Genomic DNA, 23,678 nt, shown 5'->3' on the forward strand with positions numbered 1-23,678 from the left:
CATCATATCTGAGACACCCTGTATACAAGCCACTCCAGTTTGAAAGGGAACAGCCAGTTGAAAATGACTAGGACATTAAATACCTAGGCGAAAAGTAGCTTGACAGCAGTTGCACTTATCACACATATTATATGATAGCACAAGGAGCTTGTCCGGCCATTCGGCATTGTCACCGTCTCGTGTCATCATGGACAAGACTTCATAGCCCTGTGTTACGCAAACCAAGCTAGGTGTCAGTTATGGGGCAATAACTGAGTGCTCAAAATTTCCCACAATGGAGCTGCCTGTATATTCTTAGAGCTGTAGAGCATTTCCAGTAACGGTGTTGCATGATTTGTGATTGTAAACTAACCTCTAATCACACACCATCTCCTTGATGATGTGTCTGTGATGTTTACACATCTTTGTCTATCAGTGAATATGTTCTAGTCATTCAGCAGTCATTGTAGCCACTGCACCTTACAATCTTTATTATGCATTGTTGTACAGCGGTTTCCTTGCAGTAGGTACAGCTTTTAGCACAGAGCGAAACCCCTAGCCACACACCATTACGCTAAAAGCTTAGCTTTGGTATTTACACTACTTATATGTGCCAAAATGTTTTGTAGTCCGGAAAATGCATCATGTACACTGTACTATGCCATATTTATTGTACAGGTAGCCTCTGTATGAAAGAAAACATGCACTTTGAACTCAATTTTTCAGATTTTTTTTTTCTTAACTGCACTCAGAAATGCCATACGGTAATTGTACATCAAGGTAAAGTATGCTTGTATGTACACTGCCTTTTCTGCAATAGAAACACTCGTGTCAAATGCTGTGCCTAAAAAAATAAACGCGCTTACTGAATGCATGATGCAATAAAAAACAGCTTTTTGATTCCAACAAGCATCACAAATATTTCATGCCTTATTCCAGCACTACACGTTTGGTTCATGCATGTTCGTCACACAGGTAATGACCACAGGCACTCCACCAAGCTGGAAGGAGACAGCAGAGAAGGGGCAGGTGGGCTGACATAAGCATTGACAAAAGAGATTTCAAAATGATGCTTTTCAGAAATTGGGCGAGCTGCTTCAACACCTTTTCCGTCTTCAGGAAGAGACTGTGCAACACGCTGCTGAGGGACTGGAAGATATACTAGCAAACACACTGAAAATGAGGTGGCAGCCGGTGGGGGCACTTGTTTGTCACTGCTGGCTTCTCGCTGCACACAGGTTGGCCAAGGGCACAACCACATCACACAATTGCTCACACACTTGCAGATGTGTGTTGTGCAATGACACAAGGAAATGACAGTGGCAACAGGGGAAGAGTGCCTGATATGACTCTCTATGCCAGCATGGTGAGTCGTCTCTGGACGCTAGATTTTCCATCGCAACTGCCGCTGCACCATCCCTCGGTACGCCTTCCTCTGGAGACGGGTCGTCCTAGAGAGGCCAAAAGTACAGCACCGTATGCTCTTCTCAGGAGGCAGGTGAGGAGGGATCCTGTCTGTACGAGGCAGCCACCATTTAGAGGTGGCCCGTTGTTATCTGGGTCAGAGGTAGTGTCGCCTGCACCCTCTGCTGATATGGGCACATCCAAACAGAGGCTGTGAAGTGCAGCACGTGCGGTGATGATGCGCACTGTCCACTTCCACTGGCACTGGTGCATCCGGTGTCCTTGAAAGCAACGGAAGCAGCTCTTCGGCACACCAATACAGCGCTCAGCCACAAATTGTGTGAAAGCATGTGGCGTGTTGTACAGGCCTTCTGCTGAGTCAGGTCTGTGATTCCACGCAACTGGTGCAGGCAGCCATGGCTCCAGTGGGTAGACATAGTTTCCTGCATAACAAAAAATGATGCAGCTAAGCATGTCCTTTCTCAGTGATCTCAACAGCATTACAGGACACTCTGCTATACAGTAGAAAACTCACGCCAAGTAGCCCACATCCAGGCTTTGCTGAATATGACATTCAAGAGCATACATACATGCAGGATTTAGATGTATAAGTGAGCACTACTGTAAGGTCAGTCTTTTACCACCATATTCATATAAATGATGCGCTATGATTGCCTACAAAACACAAGCGCTGTCAGGTGCATTTTGCTTTGGTTTCTTCAACAGGAAAGGCTATGCATTTCAACAATGTAATATGTGTCCTGTGTTTCTGCTGCAATTATATTTAACAAAAGGAAAGGGTGGCAATACACTGTATCATACTGTAAAGTGTCTGCATTTGTGTAACTGTCCAGACTTATTCTTGTAGCTTTAGCAGATCCGGCCAAATGCATAGTGCTGGAGCTCAATAGATGTGACTGAGTTCGCCCGACGGGTGACACGGCTATTTTACTGCTTACCCAGAAAAAAAAAATTACCGTCGTCCAGCAGGCCTTCCTCCGCCTCGGAATGCCGCCAGACAAACGCGTCGCGGAAGGATCCGGGTCAGCGCTAGTCCACGGCCAGGATGCACATGTTCGCGCCACAGATCTGAGAAAAAACAAGCACAGCCCGTACTCACTCTCGCTGCCGAGGCCGGCACTTGTAGCTCATGCAATTGTAGCACTTGAACTCATGCGGTCAAAAACAGTGGCCGAGGTATACTCACTATTACGTCCGCAGCGTAGAACCGCTTGCGGCTCGTTCGCAGCACTGCCCCCAGACTCCTTAATAGTGATGAGTGCCCAATCGACACACCCGACGACGCCGGAGATGCTGCCGCGGCGAACGTTTAGGCAAAGGACGCCCTCCTTCGCCGCCGCCTTCTCCTCGGGTCTCCTCGGAAAGCGAACACCCCCCTTCTGTTACCCAACGTTGACATTGGTCTCCGCTGCCCGCCGCAAAGGCTTGTTCACAGTCGGTTGGGCTGCGCCGACGTTTTCTTCATATCCAAGGGCGCCTTGAAACCCACCGGAGGCGAAGAAGCGCAGCGCGCACAGCACCTGCCGCTCCACTGACAGCGCACTAACTCGCGCACTTCCCAGTTCAACGGCGAGTTCGTCGCACAGACACTGCGCAGTCTCCTCGAAATAACTCTCCCGCGCGTCAAAGTCGTCTTCATGCACCCTCCGACACCGTTGCTCGCGCGGTCACCCGCGTATACGACGATGTAAACAGCCGCCATTTTCTGTCTCAAACGTGTTGATACTACTTTTTCCAGTCTCAAAAAATCGTCTCAATCTGCTCGCATAATTAGATGGCCAACGTCACCACTTCTGCGCCATTTACGACGTCAGTCAGTGACGAAAAAAATCAAAATGGCCGCCGACCAATAGGAGAGAGCCAAATGATATACTTTTTGAGACAATTTCGATTGAGACTGATCCGTAATCGCGCCCCAGGTGTCCGCCGAGATGTGAGATAGATACTGCGCCAGTTCCTTCCTCCAAAAACCAAGTTCCAATTTTTAGGTCCGCTCGATTCTCCTGCACTCCCTGCACCAGTTCTGTGTAATGTTCCGCAGCGGTGCCGTGGCGGTGCCGCGAGCGTGCAGCGCCAGTTCCAGCAGTTCAAGTTTTGGAAGTAAGCAGCACTTGAACTGCTGGAACTGGCGCTGCACGCTCGCGGCACCGCTGCGAAACTTTACAGAACTGGTGCAGGGAGTGCAGGCGAATCGAACAGACTTTGCAGCTGCACCATTTCGGCACCGACCACTGAGGAGGCGCAACAGTTTTCCTGCACTCTCATGAACTAGACCTGCACAACGTGTGCACTTTTTTTGAAACGAATGGCATCGTGCAAACGGGGCCATCTTGCACCGCTGAAACGAATGGCGAAGTGCAGCACCGCGAGAACCAGTTCATGTAGTGCAGGCGAATCGAACGGACCTTTTTACTTTTGGACGCACGAGAGGCGGAGGATGAGGAGTGAATGAAACAGGAGAGGTCTGCCGGTGCCAGGCCGCGCCTCCTCAGCAAGATGGCCGCCCGCGAAGCGGAGTGAAATACCAGGCCTTGTAGGTGGTAGCTGTGCCGAGAAACACTTAATATTGGCCGCGTGTGACTATTACGAGTGTTGACAGCGACTTCGAGCTTCACCGTGTGCAACAGCGGCAAGCGGCAGTTTCCCCAAAGTTGTTTTGTCGCCGTCTACACCGAGTTGACCGAGCGGCCTTCAAACCAACGCTGTCTACGCAAGACGTAACAGTGCCGGTGTCGCGAAGTGCTATTTGGAGCCGTTTGTGATAGTTTCAAGTGTTCTTTATTCGCGCGACGATATTCACGAACAGCAGCAATAAGTAGCTCCCCAGAGTGAATTTCCTGCGCATACAGTAAGCTTCACAGCGCAGTAATGAGTATCAGTGTAGTGAAAGTGATTGCAGTCGGAACGAGTGCTTTTGCGTCAGTCGGTGATATCGCCTGCAAGTGTAAGTACGTTGAAAAGCTTACTACGCACGCCTCGTTTTCCGAATGCTGAAATGAACTTAGAGCTGTACAGCAGATCCTGGTTCGGGTGCACGCGTGTGCACTGAGTTTGATAACCGCCGTGAGTGCGACGGGGCCATTCTCAAGCGTGTGTTTTGCGTATGCGAAGCGACCTAGGCTGCACAGCCGTTGAGCTGCTTTCTGCCGGGACTACACAAGCGTCGCCAGCATTCTGCGGCATTGTTCTCCATAAAACGCAATTTGCGACTATAAGTGGACGAGAATCGGCGTATTCAGCATGGTATTATTATTATTACTATGAGCGGCCGGATTACGATGGTATGCCAGCGGCACTTTGTAACCTGTGTGAGAACATCGGTATGCACAGCAGCTCTCACATCTGGAGCTTCTTTTTTTATTTACTGCAGGCTCCGAGGACCCATATCTGCAATAAATATTTGCATGACAAATTGAATTAATCCAACTTCCCCTGCATGTGATATCGCATGTTCTGAGCCAAAGTAGTAGTGTTAAGTTTGGGTTGTAACATATGTTATCACCAGATCAGGAACACTTATGTAGGAACAAAAACCATTGTCACAACTCATTCACCGGTGTTTCACAATGCACAAGTCTCTAATATGTACCTACTAGTGCAACTCTTTTTCATGAGCATTCCGTTTTATCTGTTGCAAAAAAAAGGAAAAAGGCCACAGCAGATGCTTACACTTCTCAAAGCAAGCAACCCATATGAAATTGTGCCTTATTAATACGAACACATTGGTTCTGGATCAGAACTGTGCATACACAGTTTTCCTTAAAGCGAATTGTAATTAAAAATGAAGAGCATTTTCATGAAAAGTAAAGTGATGTGATTACCATTTATTTTGTGCTTAGCAGCAAGGAGTGAAGTTGGATTTTTGACAAATGCTTTCAATATTAAGTGTATTATCGTGGTTGCCATGGCCATTGGTGAAATGCAGCGATCTCGAAGTGCTCCATGAGCCATGACAGTCGGGATAGAAACTGTGCCCTTTGAATCAGCACCTGATTCCATATTTGTGATTGTTTTCACTACACTGCTCTCGGCAAGGGGCTCAACAACTTCGCTTTATTTGTGTCGAGCAGCTGTTAACTAGCGCTTCCTAAGTAGGCATTACCAGCTGGTGTGAGCCATTCTCAAAGCCTTTAGAAGCATATGTCACCAATGCACATGCACACATGCATCTGCTGCATTCATTTACCTGCAACTGCTTGCAGTGAACATTATTTGCCTGCTGGATGAAGGCAATGGGGGGCCTATGAGAATGAATTTGTCAGAAATGTAGAATGCTTCTAGATTTCCTTCGCCTTCTTTGCATTTGCTGCATTCCTAAATCTGTTTGCTTGAATGTAGATGCTTGTTTGCACCTTCCACAATGCTTAGCTATCGGTTTCTTGGGACACACATTTGTTTACATTTGTCGTATGGTCGTGACGGGGCCATATTTATGCATATTGTCAAACCACGTTAACGAGGTTTATTTTGATTTTTCAAAATGTGCTATGCGCTACTGCACTGTAGTTGCCCCTGCAATTCTGACGTTGAGCTATTTCTGAAAGTACTACAGTGCCGGTGCAGCCATTGGCCTGTCGAGGCTGAGGTCACATTTAATTTCAACCCATTTTCTTACTGATTGGATTGTATTTGCAGATTCCCTGCTTTGCACCTGTGTCAAGTTCTCCTTGTGCCCGACATGCGAGTGGTTTTTTTCTTCTTGCCGTGTGCTCTGTTTAAAAAACGTTAAATTAGCATTGCAAGTAAAGATCTGTGAGATTATAACAAAAAGGTTATACTGTCAGCAAGTGGCTTAATTAATTTGTGCAGTGAACAAAGTGTGTCAGGAAATGAGTCGCCGAGCCTTTCGGTGGCAATGATTTTGACGCCAGAAAGAGAAGTGCTTTGTCAGTCAGAAAGTGCAAGCGGAGAGAGTCGGCATGCCTGGCAGTTCAAGGTTTAACAACAACTGCACGCTATGCTGCAAGTGGTATGAGGGCAATTCCACGATGCAACAGCCATATGATTCAGTTTCTTTTTCTCGCCAAACAATTCTAACAAGCCTTGTGCTGTGTTATAGTATCTGGTTACCACAGTTCAGACATTCGCATTGCAGTCCATATTACACGACAGAAATATCCAGGTCCCAATGGGCCTTGTGCACTTAAACCCTGTCAGTTGTCCAAACAGCAAGTTTCCATGTTAACAAGGCATGCATGCTTTGATAAAGTTTCATCCCCAGAAAAACTGTCTGTAATTCAAGCCATCATATTACACGCTGGATATTGGCAAGACATGCCTGCAAGCTGCAGAATGTGGTAAATTTTTTTTTTTCTGATAATGTCACAACCACAAAATCATTGCTCCATTTCTATGACTAGCATGGGTTCCTAATCATGAAAGACACTATGTACTCTCACAAGGTTAAAATTCTGCTGTGGCCCATTAAATTGTTCCTTCCAGATCAGTACGCTTTTGAAAAGCATTCCTTGATAGCCAACTTTTCGTTCTTCATGACACACACTTGCACCTTAAGCTCTTTCAGAAAGCATGTGATCAAATCGTTTATAGAATAATTCCTTGCATCGTACTGTTCTGAGCGGGATTTAAGTGATCCTAGCCAGCTAACAGCAGTTGGCCCATGCTAACTCTTACTCTTCCAGCCTTTCTTCTTTTGGAATCTCGGGCAACCGCAAAGGTATTGTACATGGTGCTTCCCTTTTTCTTACATTCATTAATGACCTTCCTTTCACTGTTTCATTTAACTAGCCTTCATTGATTGCTATATGGTCTGCCATCCCACTAACAATACCAACATTCCAGCCCTCCAGAACAACCGTCTCTGTGCTCGAGAATGGCCTATTTGCCAGTGTTAATAGTACTGCATTAATAGTTTTTACTATCAGCCATACCCGTCTCCATTACGAGCTGATATGTGTCAGTATTTCCTTTGTGCTTGTATCCTACCCTGTTTCAAGCGAAGCAACACTGAGCCTTCCATTATGTGATCTGGTTAAAATGCTAGGTGCGCATGTTTATGTATGTGCACTTTTATCTACGTGTGTCATTTGATGCTTATCCTCATCTGAAATGGCAAGCCAGGTATGTTATGGGGCCAGCATTTACAGTGTTTATAAAAGGGTGCCTCCTTCGCCTCTATAATAAAGCTAAATATCACATAGAGTTCTGTCGTCCTGAATGGAGTCAGATTACAGCTGCAGTGATTTTCTTACATTGACGGCAGTGAAACGCATGGAAAGGCACAAACCTGTACTCAATATTAAGTTATTCATTAGAGCTGCTGTTTTCCTTACATTAGACACACGAGTTTTTTCAAAAAGAGTCCTAAGGAGGATTATCATTTTGGTGCCTTATTTTGAAAAAGAAGGCCACAAGACATTTGTTTACCTAATACATGCAGCCCTTCTATATGACAGCATACACTCCCTGTATGAAGCCGAAAAGTAGGCATAGCCTAGGCAAAGATCTTCAAGCAGCTTAGGTTAACGACAAAGTCATTTTAACGTAAGGTATGCCTAAAAGGCACTTCGTCAGTTTGAAAACCAAACTGTCGCTGAAATAAGCTTTACTTGGCAGAAGATTCTGCTAATAAGCAACAGCTTGCATGTTCCAAAATATTATACATGACAAGTGCCACAGACAATGCTCACTTTTATCTGCTATTTTGAGAACCAGAATCACTGTTACGATCTCTCATTTTTTTTCTGGTCAGAAAAAACTCTTAAACATTACTGTAAAGCTATATGAGAGCTAGGATATATGCATGTATTCCCTACACACACTTAAATGCTTATTTTTTATTTCACTGTATTTTGCAACAACACAGCTTTCACCCTGTATATATATTTTTACAAATTCTGCTTGAGATATAATCACTATGCAGGGTCAGTGTATCTGGTTTCCGTGAATAAAGTATTTTTTCCCAACCTCAACTAGGAGCAGTCCAGATGTAAGCCTTTTTACCAACTCCCACATGAAGTTATGTTTGCACTGAAGGTAAAAGGCATGAATGGCCTTTTACTAAGTACTAAGCAACCACTTTGTTTTAATTAGCATGGGCACTTTCAGAATTTTTGGAGTTGTACAGACAACATGCCAGTTTGTTTCTGCGAGTGTCACCATTGACTGGCTCTGAGCACAACTCTCCAGGCTTGTTTGCACTACTGCATTCCAGCTCGTGCAGTTCTCATTGCAATACGAGCTAAGGAATGACTGCTAAAATAAATCTGGTTTCTCGCTGTCACTGTGCAAAAACCAAAGCTGTGCATTTCAGTGCTTTGATAGATGGCTTGGCCCCTTTAATTGTCACCACGCTGTGCTATTTCAATTTTGGGTTTTCCAATGGGGTGAATGAAATTACAAAGAGAAATCAGTACTGTTGCATGGTCACTCTTCTGTGAAATGCAGAACTGCTGCAGTTACAACTGATTTTCCGTATTCCAAATCACTGGGAATGTCATAATTTTATCATGTATTTGGGTTCGTAGTCGACAGCAGTGTGCTAAAATATGGCATTTTTAATGCATGCATAATGCAGACACACACATCTTATTTCGATGAATAGATAAGTGTCTTTTGCAATAACAGTGAAGTGGGGAGACAGCAAGGAGGCCTGTTTACTTGAAAGTGACAACCAACGTTTATAGATGACAACAAAAGTGTGCACGGATTATTGAAAAAGCTACAAAATAAAGGCAGTTATAACACATGTGAAAAGACTCTTGTGTGCTAGTTTGAATAGCTGATGATTTAATCTGTGCCTGATCTCAGCTATGTGAACTTCCCTGTTATAATTACAAACGATGGAATATGTACTGCTAACCTAGCTTGTTCTAGTGCCGTATCCTTGGCTCCGAGAATTCGCGATACGAATCGCGTCGTCGTTCTGAAATAGTTATTGCACGTTTGGGTATAGCGTAAATTTCAATGGGGGCACGTACTCTTCAAATAGACTCGGTCTGTGCGCACGACGTCGTGATCTTGAACCGGAAAAGGTATGCACACGACGCGACCTTAGCGCCCTCAGCGGCGGCGCGCGCTCGAAGAATGTTCGGCTCGGTCGCCGGCCGCCGCGACTACTCGATTAAAATTGGCGGCCGGACGTACTACTGCTTGGCGCGCCGTCGTGAGCTGCTGCTGGCGTTGCAGTCTGTAAATAAAGCGATGTGCGGTGGCAATTCTTTTCCGCTTTTACGGGGGTAACCGAATTGCTGGCAGCAAGATTCGTGACAGTTGCGCTGAAAAGCACAACGCCGTGCTCGTGCCGTATTGCCCCGAATCAGAATTAACTGACATCCCTTTACTGTTGAAGAATGTTTGGCTCGGCCGCCGCAACGCCGTGCTCGTGCCGTATTGCTCAAAATCAGAACTGACACGCCTTACAACAGCAATATACCCCGACCCTAACCGTCGTCGGGCTGACTCGCGCGCGGGACACGATCTTAGGTTGGTGCGCCTTATCAGAATTAACTGCAGTCATAGACTGTACGACAGCAGCTTAAAACTGCTTTTCTAGCAGTGCTACATTCTCTGTTCGGCGAAGTGGCTGCCTGCCTGGAATCGTGGAGCCGTGTGAAGTACGCGTACTGATACTTTACAAGTTTTGAAGACTGTCACATAAGTTCTAGTAGTTCGCAATGAAAAAGCATAGGCATGCGAGGAAACAGTGGTAAAGTAGAACTACAATTTTCTGGCAATTTATCAGAAGAAACAATAATAATTATTTCTTTCCATTAAGTAAAAGTGCAGTGTGTGGCATAAGTCGTAACCGAAACTCCTGTACGTGCCCGGCGGGTCCAAACTCAATTTGCACGTATCCGGCACTCGTAAGTCCGCTATTGCTGCGGCCGAATATGTTTGCAAGGGAAAATTCGATGTGCACAAGGAAGCGGGCGACCATCACGGCGCTGACCGCACCCGAGATCGATCAGTATATATCGCCACCATGGGCAGCGGTGGCGGCACACAACGCCGAGCCGTCCGGCCGCCGATTTGAATAACGTGACTACGACGAGAAAGCAATATTCGTGACCGTCTGTGAGCCATGTTTGGCGCCGTAGTAGGGGACACGGGCTCGACAGCCGAACCCGAACAGTCTTCGTCGAGCACGCGCCGCCACCGCCGCTGAGGGCGCTAAGGTCGCGTCGTGCGCACAGACCGAGCTAGTCTAGGTGGTATTGGACCGAGTCCTTCGACTATTAGGGGACAAAAATCTTAGATGGTAATTAGAACGGTTGCATATATGGGCTGTCTTCAGCGGAATCTAGCCGACTAGCGGTCGAACGAGTTGTGTCACGATCGCGGTGTGATGCCTTTTTTTCACTCCATGAAGTAGAAATAGCGCAAACATTAATCGCTTCCCGCCACTCTGTTTTAGAACCTCGTCGGCGGTGTTGCAAAAATTAAGTTTGTTGCGACTTGGTTCGCAGACGTCAGGGTCGACCGCGTCAACTTCCATGGCTATCACAGCTGATCGCGGTTTTACCTGCAACGAAATATCTCACAGGTAAACATGTCTCGGGTGAACGACAATATCAGCGTGTTTTTAATGGCGCAGCATGCTGAACTTCTTCGAGCAAATTCTCATCTGCTGAACTCCCTAGAGCGAGCTCATTTAAACTTCATCGAACACCAAGATCAACTCATTGTCTCATCTGAATCACAAACCACCTTTGCAGGCTGAGTGTTCGAAACTGGTTTTGCCCCCCGTGGGGTGCAGCGGGGTTTGCGGAGCCTCTTCCAAGCACACACCCCTGAGGAAGCCGGGGGACGCTTGCGTCCATTTTGTGCCGGTGGGTGGCCGCCGGTGGGTTTCGAACCAACAACCTTCCGCAGCCGAGGCGGACGCCCAAGCCACTAGACCACGACTGCGGTACGCTGAGATATCTTCGTGTTTTGCTACGGCGCATGCTCGTGCTGCCGCACGGGCGGCACTGACGAGCGCGCAAATCAGAATAACGCCGGAGTTGTCCGCTCGGCCGCATGCAGCAAACTCGATCGTACAGCACCTCATGCGCCTCGCGCCTTCAATAGCGCCAAAGATTCTTTTTGCTGCGAATTTAAAAGACAAAAAGAGCCAGAATAAAATGTGAACAGAATAAGAGGCGTGAAATTCTCCAGTTCTTGGCTCGGTTGCATTGTACGCTCGTTTTTGCTTAGAAGAAAAAAAAACCGTAGGACAAGATGGAGGACACAGGACGGGCGCTGCTCGTTTTTGCTTAGAAGAAAAAAAAAGAACCGTACCTTGGATGATGCCACAGGTAGAGTAAACAGCAGGCTCTTCCATTCCCTTCAACTCTCTGCTCACTCACCAACTAGAGAATACAACGTAATTTATCTACATCTAAGTATACAATCACGGACGCGCGCGCTCTAGCCCGGCTGTGGTACTACAACGCGGCGGCGAGAGCGGCCAGAATCTGTTGCCCCGGGAAGATCCCGCCGAATTACCTAGCGGACCGTATTCTTCCGCCGGAAAAAAAAAGCCCCCGAATCTCGTCAGCCAATAGGAAGGCGAGTACGAAGGCCGGCGACAAACATGGCGGAGCATTCGGTGCGGGATGCCTCGCTTCGGACTGAATTCGTCGCTGTTACTGCCTTTTTCAGCTCGTTCACTGGCCATAAAAGAGCCAGCGCTCTTCGATTTGTCTAATCTCGCCCATAAGAAAGCGTTTGAGTGATAAATTTGTTTTGTTTTTTATTTTGGGTGAGGATTCTTTCCTTTTTAGGCTTAAGAGGGGCGTCGGTTTGTTGACAGCAATTTGGTTCCTCTCCTAACCACCAGATGGCGCCACTAGGCGCTTAAATGTTGAATGAAGAGACCCTGACAGTCGACAGATCTTATAAATACCTGGGCATAAATTTGTGTGCTGAGACTGACATGTTCAGATTGCACGAGGCCAAGGGCCGTCAATCTGCACTTCATGCGCAATGCATCCTTCGACGTCGGTGCCTGTGGTGGTGCCACCAGTACACCATGGTCCGCGACCTCTGGAAGCTCGCGCACGTGCCAGGACTCACATTCGCCAACGCAGTGGTCTGCCTCCCATCAGCCACCAGAAATTGGTTAGAGCGTAAACAGAGGTCGGCCGCATTTCAGCCAATGCAGCCATTCAAGGCGACCTGGGATGGTCTAGTTTTGAGGCAAGGGAGGCATGCAGCAAGCTGGAGTACCGCGGTCGACTGCAGTTCATGAGCCGCAACCGATGGGCAAGGCGGGTCTTCGAATACCTCACTGCGACATGCCTAAGCACTACATGGGTGAAGCGCCTCCACAAGATAGAAGGCAAGTATGGACTTTTCCAGACACCCATAAGTGCCGAATCAGCAACGGCATGGAAACAGGAGGCAAGGAGACGGGTCCAGGAAAAAGAGAATCGCCAATGGCTGCAGGCGCTCGCGGAAAAACCGACACTGGCTGTGTACCGCGAGTGCAAAAACAGCATCGGACCCGAAAAGATTTTTGACAACGGCCTAGGTAGCGCATTGCTGTTTGAGGCCCGTGCCGGAGCGCTGTGAACACTGGTGTACCGCCGTCGCTTCGATGCAACACCAGAAGCACAGGCAGCAATATGCCGAGCGTGTGGCGACGCGGAGGAGACCATCGAGCACCTGGTGATGTCGTGCCAGAGACTCCATCCGATGCCGACAGAGGGCACCACATTCCCACAGGCGCTCGGGTTTCACGGTCCTGCAGTGGACGACGGAGACAGCTCCAAGGTCGAGAGCGAGGGGGTGCTGCGAACCAAGCGTCGACTACCACTTTGGTGGAGCACTGTCTAAAAGCGCGAAACCGCAGAGTCGGAAGTGAACGAGGTCGATGAGCGAACCCCCCACCTCCTGACTTTAGCCATATCTGTGTATGCCGTGAGCAGACAACGCACGGACGATGAGCGGAGACGCGGTGGCCGGGAAGTGTAAACGATGCAGCTTTTCGGCGGCCGCGGATTTCGCTTGCTCTCGCCGCCGAATGACCAAGTGTGAACGCGCCAGGATCGACAAGCTGCGAGTCGCCTGCCCCGACGAAACCGGTCGCGCTCTCGGCCGCCGGTGACCTTTCGTCCCTTCGCGGAACCACGCCGCGCCTCACTCCCGCTATCCCTAACGCGACAGCCCACTATGGCGGGCCCGTCCACGGACCTGGGACCACCCCAGGATTTCGACATCTCCAGACTCCGATATGGGCTCGCAAATTCGAGGATTTTTCCCAGAATCTACCCCCCCCCCCCCCACTTCAATGTCCGGCGCTGACGAGCTCCCTCCCCGGCAAAGGGCCAGGGATGGGAGTTGGCCGTTAAAAGAAGCTCCGGAGGGCAGCTAGAACCACCAGCATGAACACAAAATCCAACGTGAGTGCTCGTCAATACACTCCCCACAACGATCGAAGGCACCTCCCGGGTCGACCTCGTCTGTCGCCTCTACTCAAAGATGCGTATTCGCCCGAATACAGGTCTCATTCTCTGTAAAGACACCCGTACTCTCAGAAGCCGTGGTTCGTTCATGTCAAAACCCACAATGGATCCAGGGAGGGTCCGCCCTCACTCTAATATCCTCGTCATCAGCACGCCGTGCAAAAACTCGGCGGCAGAGTTCTGTAATATCGGTCGTTCCAGCGACGGTGGCGGCGCCACGCGGCCTCTTCCTGAAGCGGCGAGACGGTGATCACTCCGCGCGGCGCGTGCAATCGCAGCGGTTAGGAGCGTAAGATTCGCATCAAAAATGAGCGTATTGTTATTCTACGATGTGCGAACATTCTAAACACGTTGTTTCCGCCAACACGTAAAGAGTTCAAAAAGCAGTGATTAAGTGCGTCCTACAGGTTGATATTGTGTTTGAGCCCAATGACCCGTCTGCTAGCGACGTACTCTGTTGATGCCACGACACCATGCCGTCAGTGCATTCCTATTCGGAGTTTTGTTCATGCGACCAACGTAGCGTATTACGTACAGCTGCATGAAAGCAGTGCTTTGAAGTATATTGGTTATATTTTAAGGAGGAAGTTTGTAGAAAACAAACATTTTAATCACGCTTCAATCCATTCTGGTCTGGATTAAACACGGCTTTCTGGTCACGACTTGACTGCAAAATGGCGACATGAATGGCAAGAACTCCACAATTGTACCTTCAGTTCTCGGACATAATGCGCAAAGTGGATGAATAACCGCATACGGTTCTTGGCAATTTTCGTCTGCTCGCTCGATCAAAGCGTTTTCCCCTGCTAGTCAAAACACATTTTGAGCTCAAATTTAGACTGTATCATAAAGTGCACACCCTGGCTGCCGTTTCAAACAACAGCTAACATTGTCTCTTCTTTTACCGCATATGTGGCCAACGTACGCTGCAGGTGGACTATAGTCGGATACAATTAAATCTGCAGTAAAGCTCCACCCACATTCAGCACCACCGAACAGAATTCCTCCGTGAGAAAATGGAGACCGCTGGTAAAACTTTTCTGTTTACCTAAACAAGCAGCCAATGACGAGTCAAAAATGTAGGCTCAATGGTTTTGACGTTTATGGCTTCATTGATACAACCCAACATTAAAAAGTTGATTCTGATCACTGTTGGAATTGGTAATTGCAGTTATATTATGCCATGGACCGTGGCCAGCATTACCAACTGCTTATTTTTTTGTTTTCAATTGTGTCTTTATACGATCAGCGCGCAATAAATTTACTGTCGTGGACAAAAGAGGTATACTCCACGCAGCGGGAGCCGGAGCAAAGGAAAAGTGCATCGTAACGGCATCTACAGGCGGCATCTGCGATCTAGACAGCCAATGGGAGCCCTTTATTATCTGCAGGCACGTCGCTTGACTCGCTTCAATCTTTCGTGCTTTAGATGGCGTTACGATGCAGTTTTACGTTGCTGCGGCTCCCGCTACTTGGAGTATACCCCTTTTGTCCCCGCTAGTACATACCGTATTTATGCGGGTAAGGGCCGCGCTCGTGTAGGCACGAAATATGGCGTCAGACTGTTTGGATCGTTAAAGTAGTTTCTTTCTGCTTTCGGGTGAGTGCCGAAACAAGAAAGTGAACACGCAAAAAATTACACTTCAAAGTGTATGTCGCACTTTACTATGCTGAGTTCGCAAGTTTCGGACTTTTTGCGGCACTTGCAAACTAGCGATTCCATGCTTATATCGATAAAATTTAATTCGCGCCAGTAATGCAGCTAAACTTAAGCGTATACGGTACTATTGATACTGCTGCTTATCTAGACTCTAAAAATCGCACCAAAGTGCCACAACGCCAAGAACCCGCATCAACAGAGACGCACGCTATGGCATCGGCGCCATAACCGTCTTGTCCGCCATGTCGTGATGCCGCTGCGCCACCTATAGGAGCTGCATGGAATGACCAAAAGCACACTCAGAGGAGTCATCCACGGACTCCGGTTCACCGAAACCCAAGAGTCGCTCATGGCATCTCTGTAGGTGAGACACAAGAATCGAAATCCTACACGCCCAGATTCTCGGCTCCTCCACAACGGCCCTTCTCGCTTTCAGTGGACCATGTCTGCCTCGAATGGTCTACCAAGGAGCGAGGGAGTTTCTGTGCCATCCGCATCGTCCGGCGCGGGTTCTGCTCGACGTGCATGCAACCGGGCCACCGGCCCGACGTATGCCCCAACCCCGAAGTCAAGGTGTGCCGTCTCTGCGGTGCCATCGACCCGCCCGCGACACACAAATGCCAACCGGGTCTCTGCGGGGACCGGCGCGAGAGGATGCCTGAAAGCTGTGCGTCAACCTCCCGTCTCCTCCAATGCAGTCAACCCAGGGGCCGTGTTACGTAACTGTCACAAATTCCGTCAAAAGTAAAGTGGGTTCCAGTGCTATCGCCGAACACTGCATATCGAAGCGGCACGTTATCGACTGGGGCAAGGCACAAGTTCTTGCGGCCGAAAAGAGGAAATTCCCTCGTCTTTGCCTGGAACTTTGATTATACAAACGACCTGTCACACCTTGAACCTAAACCGCGGAAATCTGACAACTGCTTACGCACGCTCCCTGCGCCCCCTTTTCAAGCATACATAAGCTTGCGCACCCGCTTCTCGTTTTTTACTGTGAACAATTAAGTCTCCCGTACGTATGGGAGCCCAAACGTCTTTTGTGTGTTCTTTACATTGTTGTGGTCGGCATCTTCAATGTCACGTTTTATGGCGTTTGTATTGCCTTAAGTACGTATTGTATATATCTATTGCATATTTATAGAATAATGTGTATAACGATTACTGCATCTTATGCTTGAGTTTTAATAAAGAATGTTTTGGATACAACTATGCGTCTCCTCACGGGGATTAAACTTAGTGATGCAAACAAAGCCTATAGCTTCACACGGATCGACATCTGTGCTGTGTTGTCTTTTCTACGTTCTTAATTGTTCACCTTGAGTGCACCAAACTTTTTCCTTAAAGCCTAGCTTTTGCTGAAACGAGAATGCAGATTAATCACAAAGTGGACATATGTGTTGGTGTTTACAACAGCACGCGTTTCAAGCCAGTTTTGTTGTTTTCCTTATAATAATAACAATAATAATAATCTCGTTGATCGTTCTTCTTAATCTGGTGGAATTAAAATGAAACATGGCATATTTCCAGTAGCGTAGCAGGCGACAGGGGGGGGTCAGTATAGGCAAAGGGGGCCTGCATGCACAATAGCCCAGGTCTGAATGGCAAACCGATTTACACCGGGTAGTACAGGCCACCGTACGCGAACGGCACAAGCGGAGCACATGGCCCTGCCGCCTTCACGTACGACCCACTTGGGAAGCAGCATGTATACATACAGCACGCATTTAACGGGTATCGCTGAGTAATGCGCTTAACATAGCGCTGCAATTTTTAATGCGAAAGAATTACTAGTCTCATTACAAGCGGAGTGTGTTGTACTCGCAGATGGCACAGGAAATCCCAGCGATGGCAAGAAAAATAGGGCGACGTCATCAAGCGGCCGTACGACGCACACAGCAAGCCGAGCACCGCCACTTCAGAGGCTGCTGTAAGATCGCTTTTGCCGCCGGCCATACTTGGTCACGTGACCGTTCCACCATCGCCGGCCTTCGGGCCTTCTTGTTTCGACGGCTGCTGCTGCGCTGGTGCCCTGTTGCAAGACGCTTTTCCGGACGGCCTCGCTCCAACTGTCGGACGGCCCAAAAACATCGTGCGAGTGCGCAAGCAGGTGTTGGCGCTGGAAAATGTTTGGTTGAACCACATTTACTCGATTCGATCTTTTGGTGTAGCGTTAAGACAGGAGACGGGCAGAGTGGGTCAGAGATCTAACACGTGTTAATGACATCTTAGTCAAAATCTAGAGGAATGGGCTTGGGCAGGGCATGCGATTAGGAGGAGGGACAGGAAACGTAGCAGTGGGACAGCAGGAAGTTAGATGACATTACGAAGCTTTCAGGGATCAGGTGGCTGCAGCTGGCACAGGACAGGGCTAACAGGAGAGAGGTCTCAATTTGTTCTGCAGTGTGTGCATCCAGGCTGATGACGATACTCATTATAATTGATTAAATTGGTTGTCAAAATGAGGTGGCTGTCAATGATTCAGTTTCAGCGTCATTTCAGTCACATGCACCAGTACTGAGGAGTCCTAAATGTACCTACAGAGATGTCGCAAAGGTGAAAAGAAAGAGTGCCACGCTGCATTTGCGCACCTCTTTTCCTAGCTGTGCCTTTTCCCGCGCTGCTTACTGGTTTGAAAAAAAAAAAAAAAAGCACCCAGATTGTGTTGCAAAAGTGTAGTTCATGTTGGGAACACGCCTGCCACTTCGCATGTGCACTTGGTGGCACTCACGTAAATTGGTTTTCGAACATTTGCGCATGCTAGTAAAAGGGCACCGCGTACACCTTGTGAGTAAAGGCACTCACTTGTTAGAGAAATGACATTGGACTGATCTGACGAGTGCAAACACTTTCCTCTACTCTGTAGACATAGACATTAGAGTGAGACATTGCTCTAGATACCTCTTAATAACGGCACATATCAGACTTCCAATGCGGCCAGAAAGGATGCTCAAAATGCAGGCTTTCAATTTTTTCAACCGTCGGTATGACTCCGGGCAACAGGATAACTTAGTCGCACCAGTGGTGTACAAGTCTTCGAAAACTGTGGCCTTGTTTCCAACATGTCAAGCATCTAGCGAAGTTGTAAGAATAAACAAACTTGCACTGCATTGCTTTCAATGTTTTTATTACTCTCATTATCAAATGCACTTTCAGTTTCTGTGAAGAGGGAGAAAACAGGAGGATCAACAACACAGTTTACAAATAAACTGATCGGCGAAAAACGCAGTGAAAATGAAGAAACAGAAAAAGGAGGTGGGTGGGGAGGATAGAGAAGACAGATGCTCCCGGCACAAGGGTTAGTAACTTCGAAAAAGTACACCGCGCAGTAATAGACCACCAGTACTGCTTCTAAGCCATTCGTAGAGGCACACTGACCGATACAGAGATTATAGATACTTGAAATGTGTCGCACATAGATATATTATATAGGCAATATATATTATTTTATATTATTATTATTTTTTATATATTATTTTTTTATTACTGCCAAACATAACGTATGCTAGCAGCAAGTAAAGTTAGCAAAGGTGCACAACATGGACTCAAAATAAGGAGGACCGCCCTGTTGGTCCAAAAGATGGCGCTGCATCCTTCCGCACGACATTCAGCACTGTTTTTTCATTGCTACAGTGGCAGAGCACGCAAAGATGTACCCTGTTCCACAGGCACATGTTCAAGCTGGGCCCACCGTGTTTACGCTGCAAGAAGAAAAATTCAGCCATAAAGCTAACACACCGCAAGCGCACGACACTGCAGATACCACAACAGCGTACCAGACAGCACACAAATGTGAACCATTGCCACCCTGATGCATGCAAGTCCTCAAAAACGGCCGCCCCCTAGTCGAAGGTCTCTACCACCCACATTCTAATGCTCTCACAGAAACTAGGGCTGGTGTGTTTGACAAGTGGATGTTTCGTAGGAGACTTGAAATGAGAACCTTACCACTGCATAAAAAAACAAGCCAGAGAATGATCATACAAAGGTTGCCTCACAAACATCACTTGCTTGACCACCGATGCATTGAACTTCATGCTCCCAACAAACAGCAATGCAGTTCGGCACTCCTTGAAGAGTGTGGGGCTTGGCTAACAGCGAAGTTGTCACATATGCATTCAACAAAACTGAGTGCCTAACACTCCTAAACGAAGTGCTAGGCACCGAAACCCATGCCAACCAAGAATAACCTTTTCGACACCTGCACTCAAGCATAGCATTGAACCATGTATCCCAAAGTTTAGGCTTCAAGTGCTACGCCTACAGCTGAACGCCAGAAACACACGAGAAGAGAGGAAAAAGAACAACAATCTTTGCAAAAAGTGTCCCGTGCAGCAAAATTAGGTGTGAATGAATTAGTGTCTGTTCCAGAAGTCGCAGGCAGCAAAACTCGCTAACTTCAAACCATGCTAACCACTCCTGCTCGTCCGTACCACAGAATCAAGCCTTCAAGCGCATAGAGAAGAAACTGGGAGGCAGATTGTTCAAAAATAAATACGCAAATCTCGACTTCAAGGACACATTTTAGCGAGAACAGAAACACAGTGGAAAAAGATAAATCCACAAGCTGTAAACAGAAAATGTTTAGAAAAATTGCAGTAAATAAAGATGTCAGTGAAAAAAAAAGTGCAGATATATATTAGTCATTGTGCATAAAAATAAACATTCAACATAATGGGAACACATGAAAAGGAATCTAAGGCTCACAAAACTAAAAGCACAGCTCACTGACTAATTCTATTAGGTGCATTTTTATATATTTTTTATATATTTATGTACTTATATATAGAAACGCTTTGTCTCATTTGCATAAATGCAGAGAAGAGGTTGAAATTAGAGGTACTGTGAGAGAAGCCCATAATCCCAAGCAACTCGAGCTAACTACTACTGCGAAAGTAAAATTACAAAAAGAAAATAATGGCTGCTTCTTTCTACACCACCGAAGAAAAAAAAATGAAAGAATGGCATAATTACATGTTGAGATAGGTGCCCTGTCACACGGAACAGCAGACTGAAACCAAGCAACTTTACTGAACACCATGTGTGCTGTTTTGAATGGCAACAGATAGTCTCAAAACAGTCACAACTTGCCGACTTGCGTAACAAGCAAAACTGAGATGAAGACAAAGGGCACTGAAGATTCTAAAACCTGACAAGCCTGGCTCTACTTGCATAAAAAAAAGTGGGGGGAGAGAGTTCACAACAAAGTACATCACGCATATCCCAAATTGCGTGCCCAAGGATTGCAGGCAAACGAGTGCAAGTTTCACTGAATTTCAGTTTTTTGCTCCATTCATGGGAGCCCACTTGTCAAAGCAAGAAAACTTTAGTTGCCGGTGATTCCATAGGCCGCTCGCAGGTGAGACGTAGTCCAGTATGTATATATGTACCAACCAACGTGCGCGCACTTCTCCGACCACTCGTTAATGTCCAAACGCCGGTAGCACACCTGTGGTGCCAGTACTTTGTGCTTTCAGATTAAAAACGTCTTTGGAGAACACAGCCTTGCAACACAGCAGATGAGGCAGCTGATGGCGGGGGAGATGACTGCAGGTTCTCTGGAAGATGACGATAGATGCCGCTTGTCCACATTTTGATCACGATTGGTCCGCGTTTAATGCGCTCAGACTCTCACCATGTTCGCACTCTGGTCAGAGTCAGAGTCGCACTCTGGTCAGGGCCAATCACGAAATGCACACGTGATGACACTAGATGCAGCAGAGTTCATCTCTCCCAAAAGACTTGGTTTTTCTATTTGGGATCATTTATACTGCTGCATCTTTCAGGAATACCCATAGAGTTCCAATTATAACTTCTCCAGTGCAGATACTAGTGGAACTTCCCGCAACATACCAAAGCATTCCATTCTTAAAAAGCAGTTATTGAAAACTTTATAACCTGACTGTAAAAAGCTAGGGTAGCACTATAAATCGATTGGTAGGACCAGCTGTAACAGCGCCAGAGAAGGGGCACTGGCAGTAAAGGTTTTTCACCACCACCACCAGCTGTATGTCACAAAGCTACACAAACAGCACCCACAAACCACATGCACAGATAGAAACTTTCCAGATTTTTTTTTCTACCTGAGAACAGCAAAACTTGAGCCATTCACAGTGACCAGTAAAATGTTCCAGTAATAGCTAGAGAACCACATCCCTGAGGAGCATATGCATGCACTGCATTCAGCACTTGCTAACCCTCCTGCCCAACATATCAGCAGCACACATGGGCACAAACAAAACTGAAGTCAGCACACTGCACTTGGACGAGCCGTATCCACTAAAATCACAACATTGCCTAGCCTCAAACTATTGCACAACAACATGCACAATAAAAAATGCATGCTTCAGCAATTTTGGGCCAGTTGCATATCAACACGTGGTGGGTAAAATATGTCACATTTCTCTGCCATCACACACACTAACTAGCAGTGAGCATCGTTGTACCACTAGTAATGAAAGTTCACACTGAACTCATTTTAACAGTACTAATTTTTTTTCATAAACTGTATGCAGTAAAATCTTGTTAATTCGAATTTCAAGCGGAAAAATATCCAAATTAAAAGAATGTCGAATTATCGAATACCACCCCCACCCAAACAGCCCCAAACTGTTCATGTGAAAGTAAAATTTATTTCGTAAAAACCTGGGCAGTGGCAGTCTCGTTTGAAGACGAAAACTGCATGACAGAGAATTCCGTGAAATGTTTTAATCTGTGCACACTATTGCGAGTGTCCAAAGCACAACTGCTCCATAATGGTAATGCTACAACTGCTTCGCATGTGGCGTACATGAGGAGGCTTCCACACACAAACGGCAAAGGGTACATGACGTGCACAGAGTTCTTAGCGTGCTGAAGTAATGGAAATCTCACGCGAACAGAAGCGAGGGAAGCTCGCATTAGTGCCGGAATGGCATAACGCCTTCAGCAACAACTAAATATGATAAACATAAGCGACAAGGCAATCATCGTTCTAAACGGCGTGCAGGTGGCTGATAGGCACGGCCGATAGCCACTGTTGACATGGGCTGGCAGCAAAGCTCCGAAAACGAAACTATCTGGCCGGACTCCCTATCCCTAGGCCTGTCGACGGGGGCCTGCCCATCATCGACACACCTAAAATTGCACACACGTTAGAGGGGCACAGACAACAATACAATATGCTCTTCAGGCCCGAGCATGAAAACTTTAAAGATCGCTTGCTGAGCAAGTCATATCTTCACAAGGCGCCACTTTGGTCCGAATTAATTGGTGTCAACGCTAGGACGTTACATAGGCGTTTGGCAGGACTAGAAACAACACTGCGAATTAAGCAAACTTTATACTTAACGTGGGCCAGATTGAGCTGGCTTCACTTTTAAGGCGAACGTCTCTATAGACTCGTAACTTGCCAGCAGCGATGTTCGCAGAAAAGTGTCACACCACAGCTGTCAATCAAACTAATGACATCCTAAGGAGTCAGCAGACAATGCATCTGCGCTTCAGCCTACTGCGCATGCCTGTCAGACACCTCCTGAACGCCAATCTGGAAGGATGCCGCCTAAACGCTCTCCTGTCTCTCCAGCAACCAAGCGTGAGCACTAAAATGAATGTCACCAAAAGTGTCATGAAGCGAACAATTGTGTAGTCTTTAACCAGCATCTTCACCACACATCAGCGACACAAGCAGCAACAACACAATAAAGGCTTTCGCCTCACCGCACTTTAGGTCAACAGAGTGCCCCCCTGAATTTTAACTTAGTCTATTGGTTCGGGGTAATTGCAATTCAACAAAGAAAAGGTTTGGTTTATGGGGGTTTAACGTCCCAAAGCGACTCAGGCTATGAGAGACGCCGTAGTGAAGAGCTCCGGAAATTTCGACCACCTGGGGTTCTTTAACGTGCACTGACATCGCACAGCACATGGGCCTCTAGAATTTCGCCTGCATCGAAATTCGACCGCCGCGGCCGGGATCGAACCCGCGCCTTTCGGGCCAGCAGCCAAGCGCCATAACCACTCGGCCATGGTGGCGGCTGAACAAAGAAAAGACATAAAACACAGGATGTTCAAAAGAAGCATCTGCTTTCAACAACACAAAAATACGGGGTATGGAGATCAACGTTGGCAAGAAATTCATGAAATCAGTCACAAGACAAGGTGAAGCTTGCATCAGTGCGCAGTCCAATTCACGTTAATCTTCCAGGTATGTAAATCAATTCAGAGTGAAC

General features: G+C 47.2%; 3 protein-coding genes across 9 annotated transcripts in view; 1 reads left to right on the plus strand and 2 right to left on the minus strand.

Annotated features, from left to right (window-relative positions):
• Positions 1-23,678, minus strand: part of LOC144132741 (uncharacterized) — a 646,537-nt gene that overhangs the window by 363,224 nt on the left and 259,635 nt on the right. The window lies entirely within an intron of this gene.
• LOC144132729 (uncharacterized) lies at positions 3,838-17,883 on the plus strand. 2 transcript variants are annotated; one of them, XM_077665338.1, is made up of 4 exons: positions 3,856-4,348; positions 7,047-7,081; positions 11,082-11,275; positions 17,299-17,883. In XM_077665338.1, the coding sequence occupies exons 1-4, from the start codon at positions 4,273-4,275 to the stop codon at positions 17,333-17,335; spliced, it is 342 nt and encodes a 113-aa protein (XP_077521464.1). In that variant the 5' UTR covers positions 3,856-4,272; the 3' UTR covers positions 17,336-17,883. The 2 variants fall into 2 exon arrangements, 1 of the variants encoding a protein (XP_077521464.1); XR_013314920.1 differs by lacking the exons at positions 7,047-7,081; positions 11,082-11,275 and having other exon boundaries at positions 3,838-4,348.
• Positions 18,582-23,678, minus strand: part of LOC144132746 (protein max-like) — a 60,071-nt gene continuing 54,974 nt past the window's right edge. For 2 of the 6 annotated variants that reach the window (XM_077665381.1, XM_077665377.1), the window contains one exon: positions 18,582-19,172. In XM_077665381.1, the coding sequence (XP_077521507.1) occupies positions 19,017-19,172 (156 nt within the window). In that variant the 3' untranslated portion in view covers positions 18,582-19,016. Of the gene's footprint in view, positions 23,484-23,678 lie in introns of all 6 variants that reach the window. The other 4 variants (XM_077665380.1, XM_077665378.1, XM_077665382.1 and 1 more) reach the window with 3 other exon arrangements.

The sequence above is a fragment of the Amblyomma americanum genome, chromosome 5 (genome assembly GCF_052857255.1).
Source record: "Amblyomma americanum isolate KBUSLIRL-KWMA chromosome 5, ASM5285725v1, whole genome shotgun sequence".
In the NCBI taxonomy this organism is placed as follows: domain Eukaryota; kingdom Metazoa; phylum Arthropoda; class Arachnida; order Ixodida; family Ixodidae; genus Amblyomma; species Amblyomma americanum.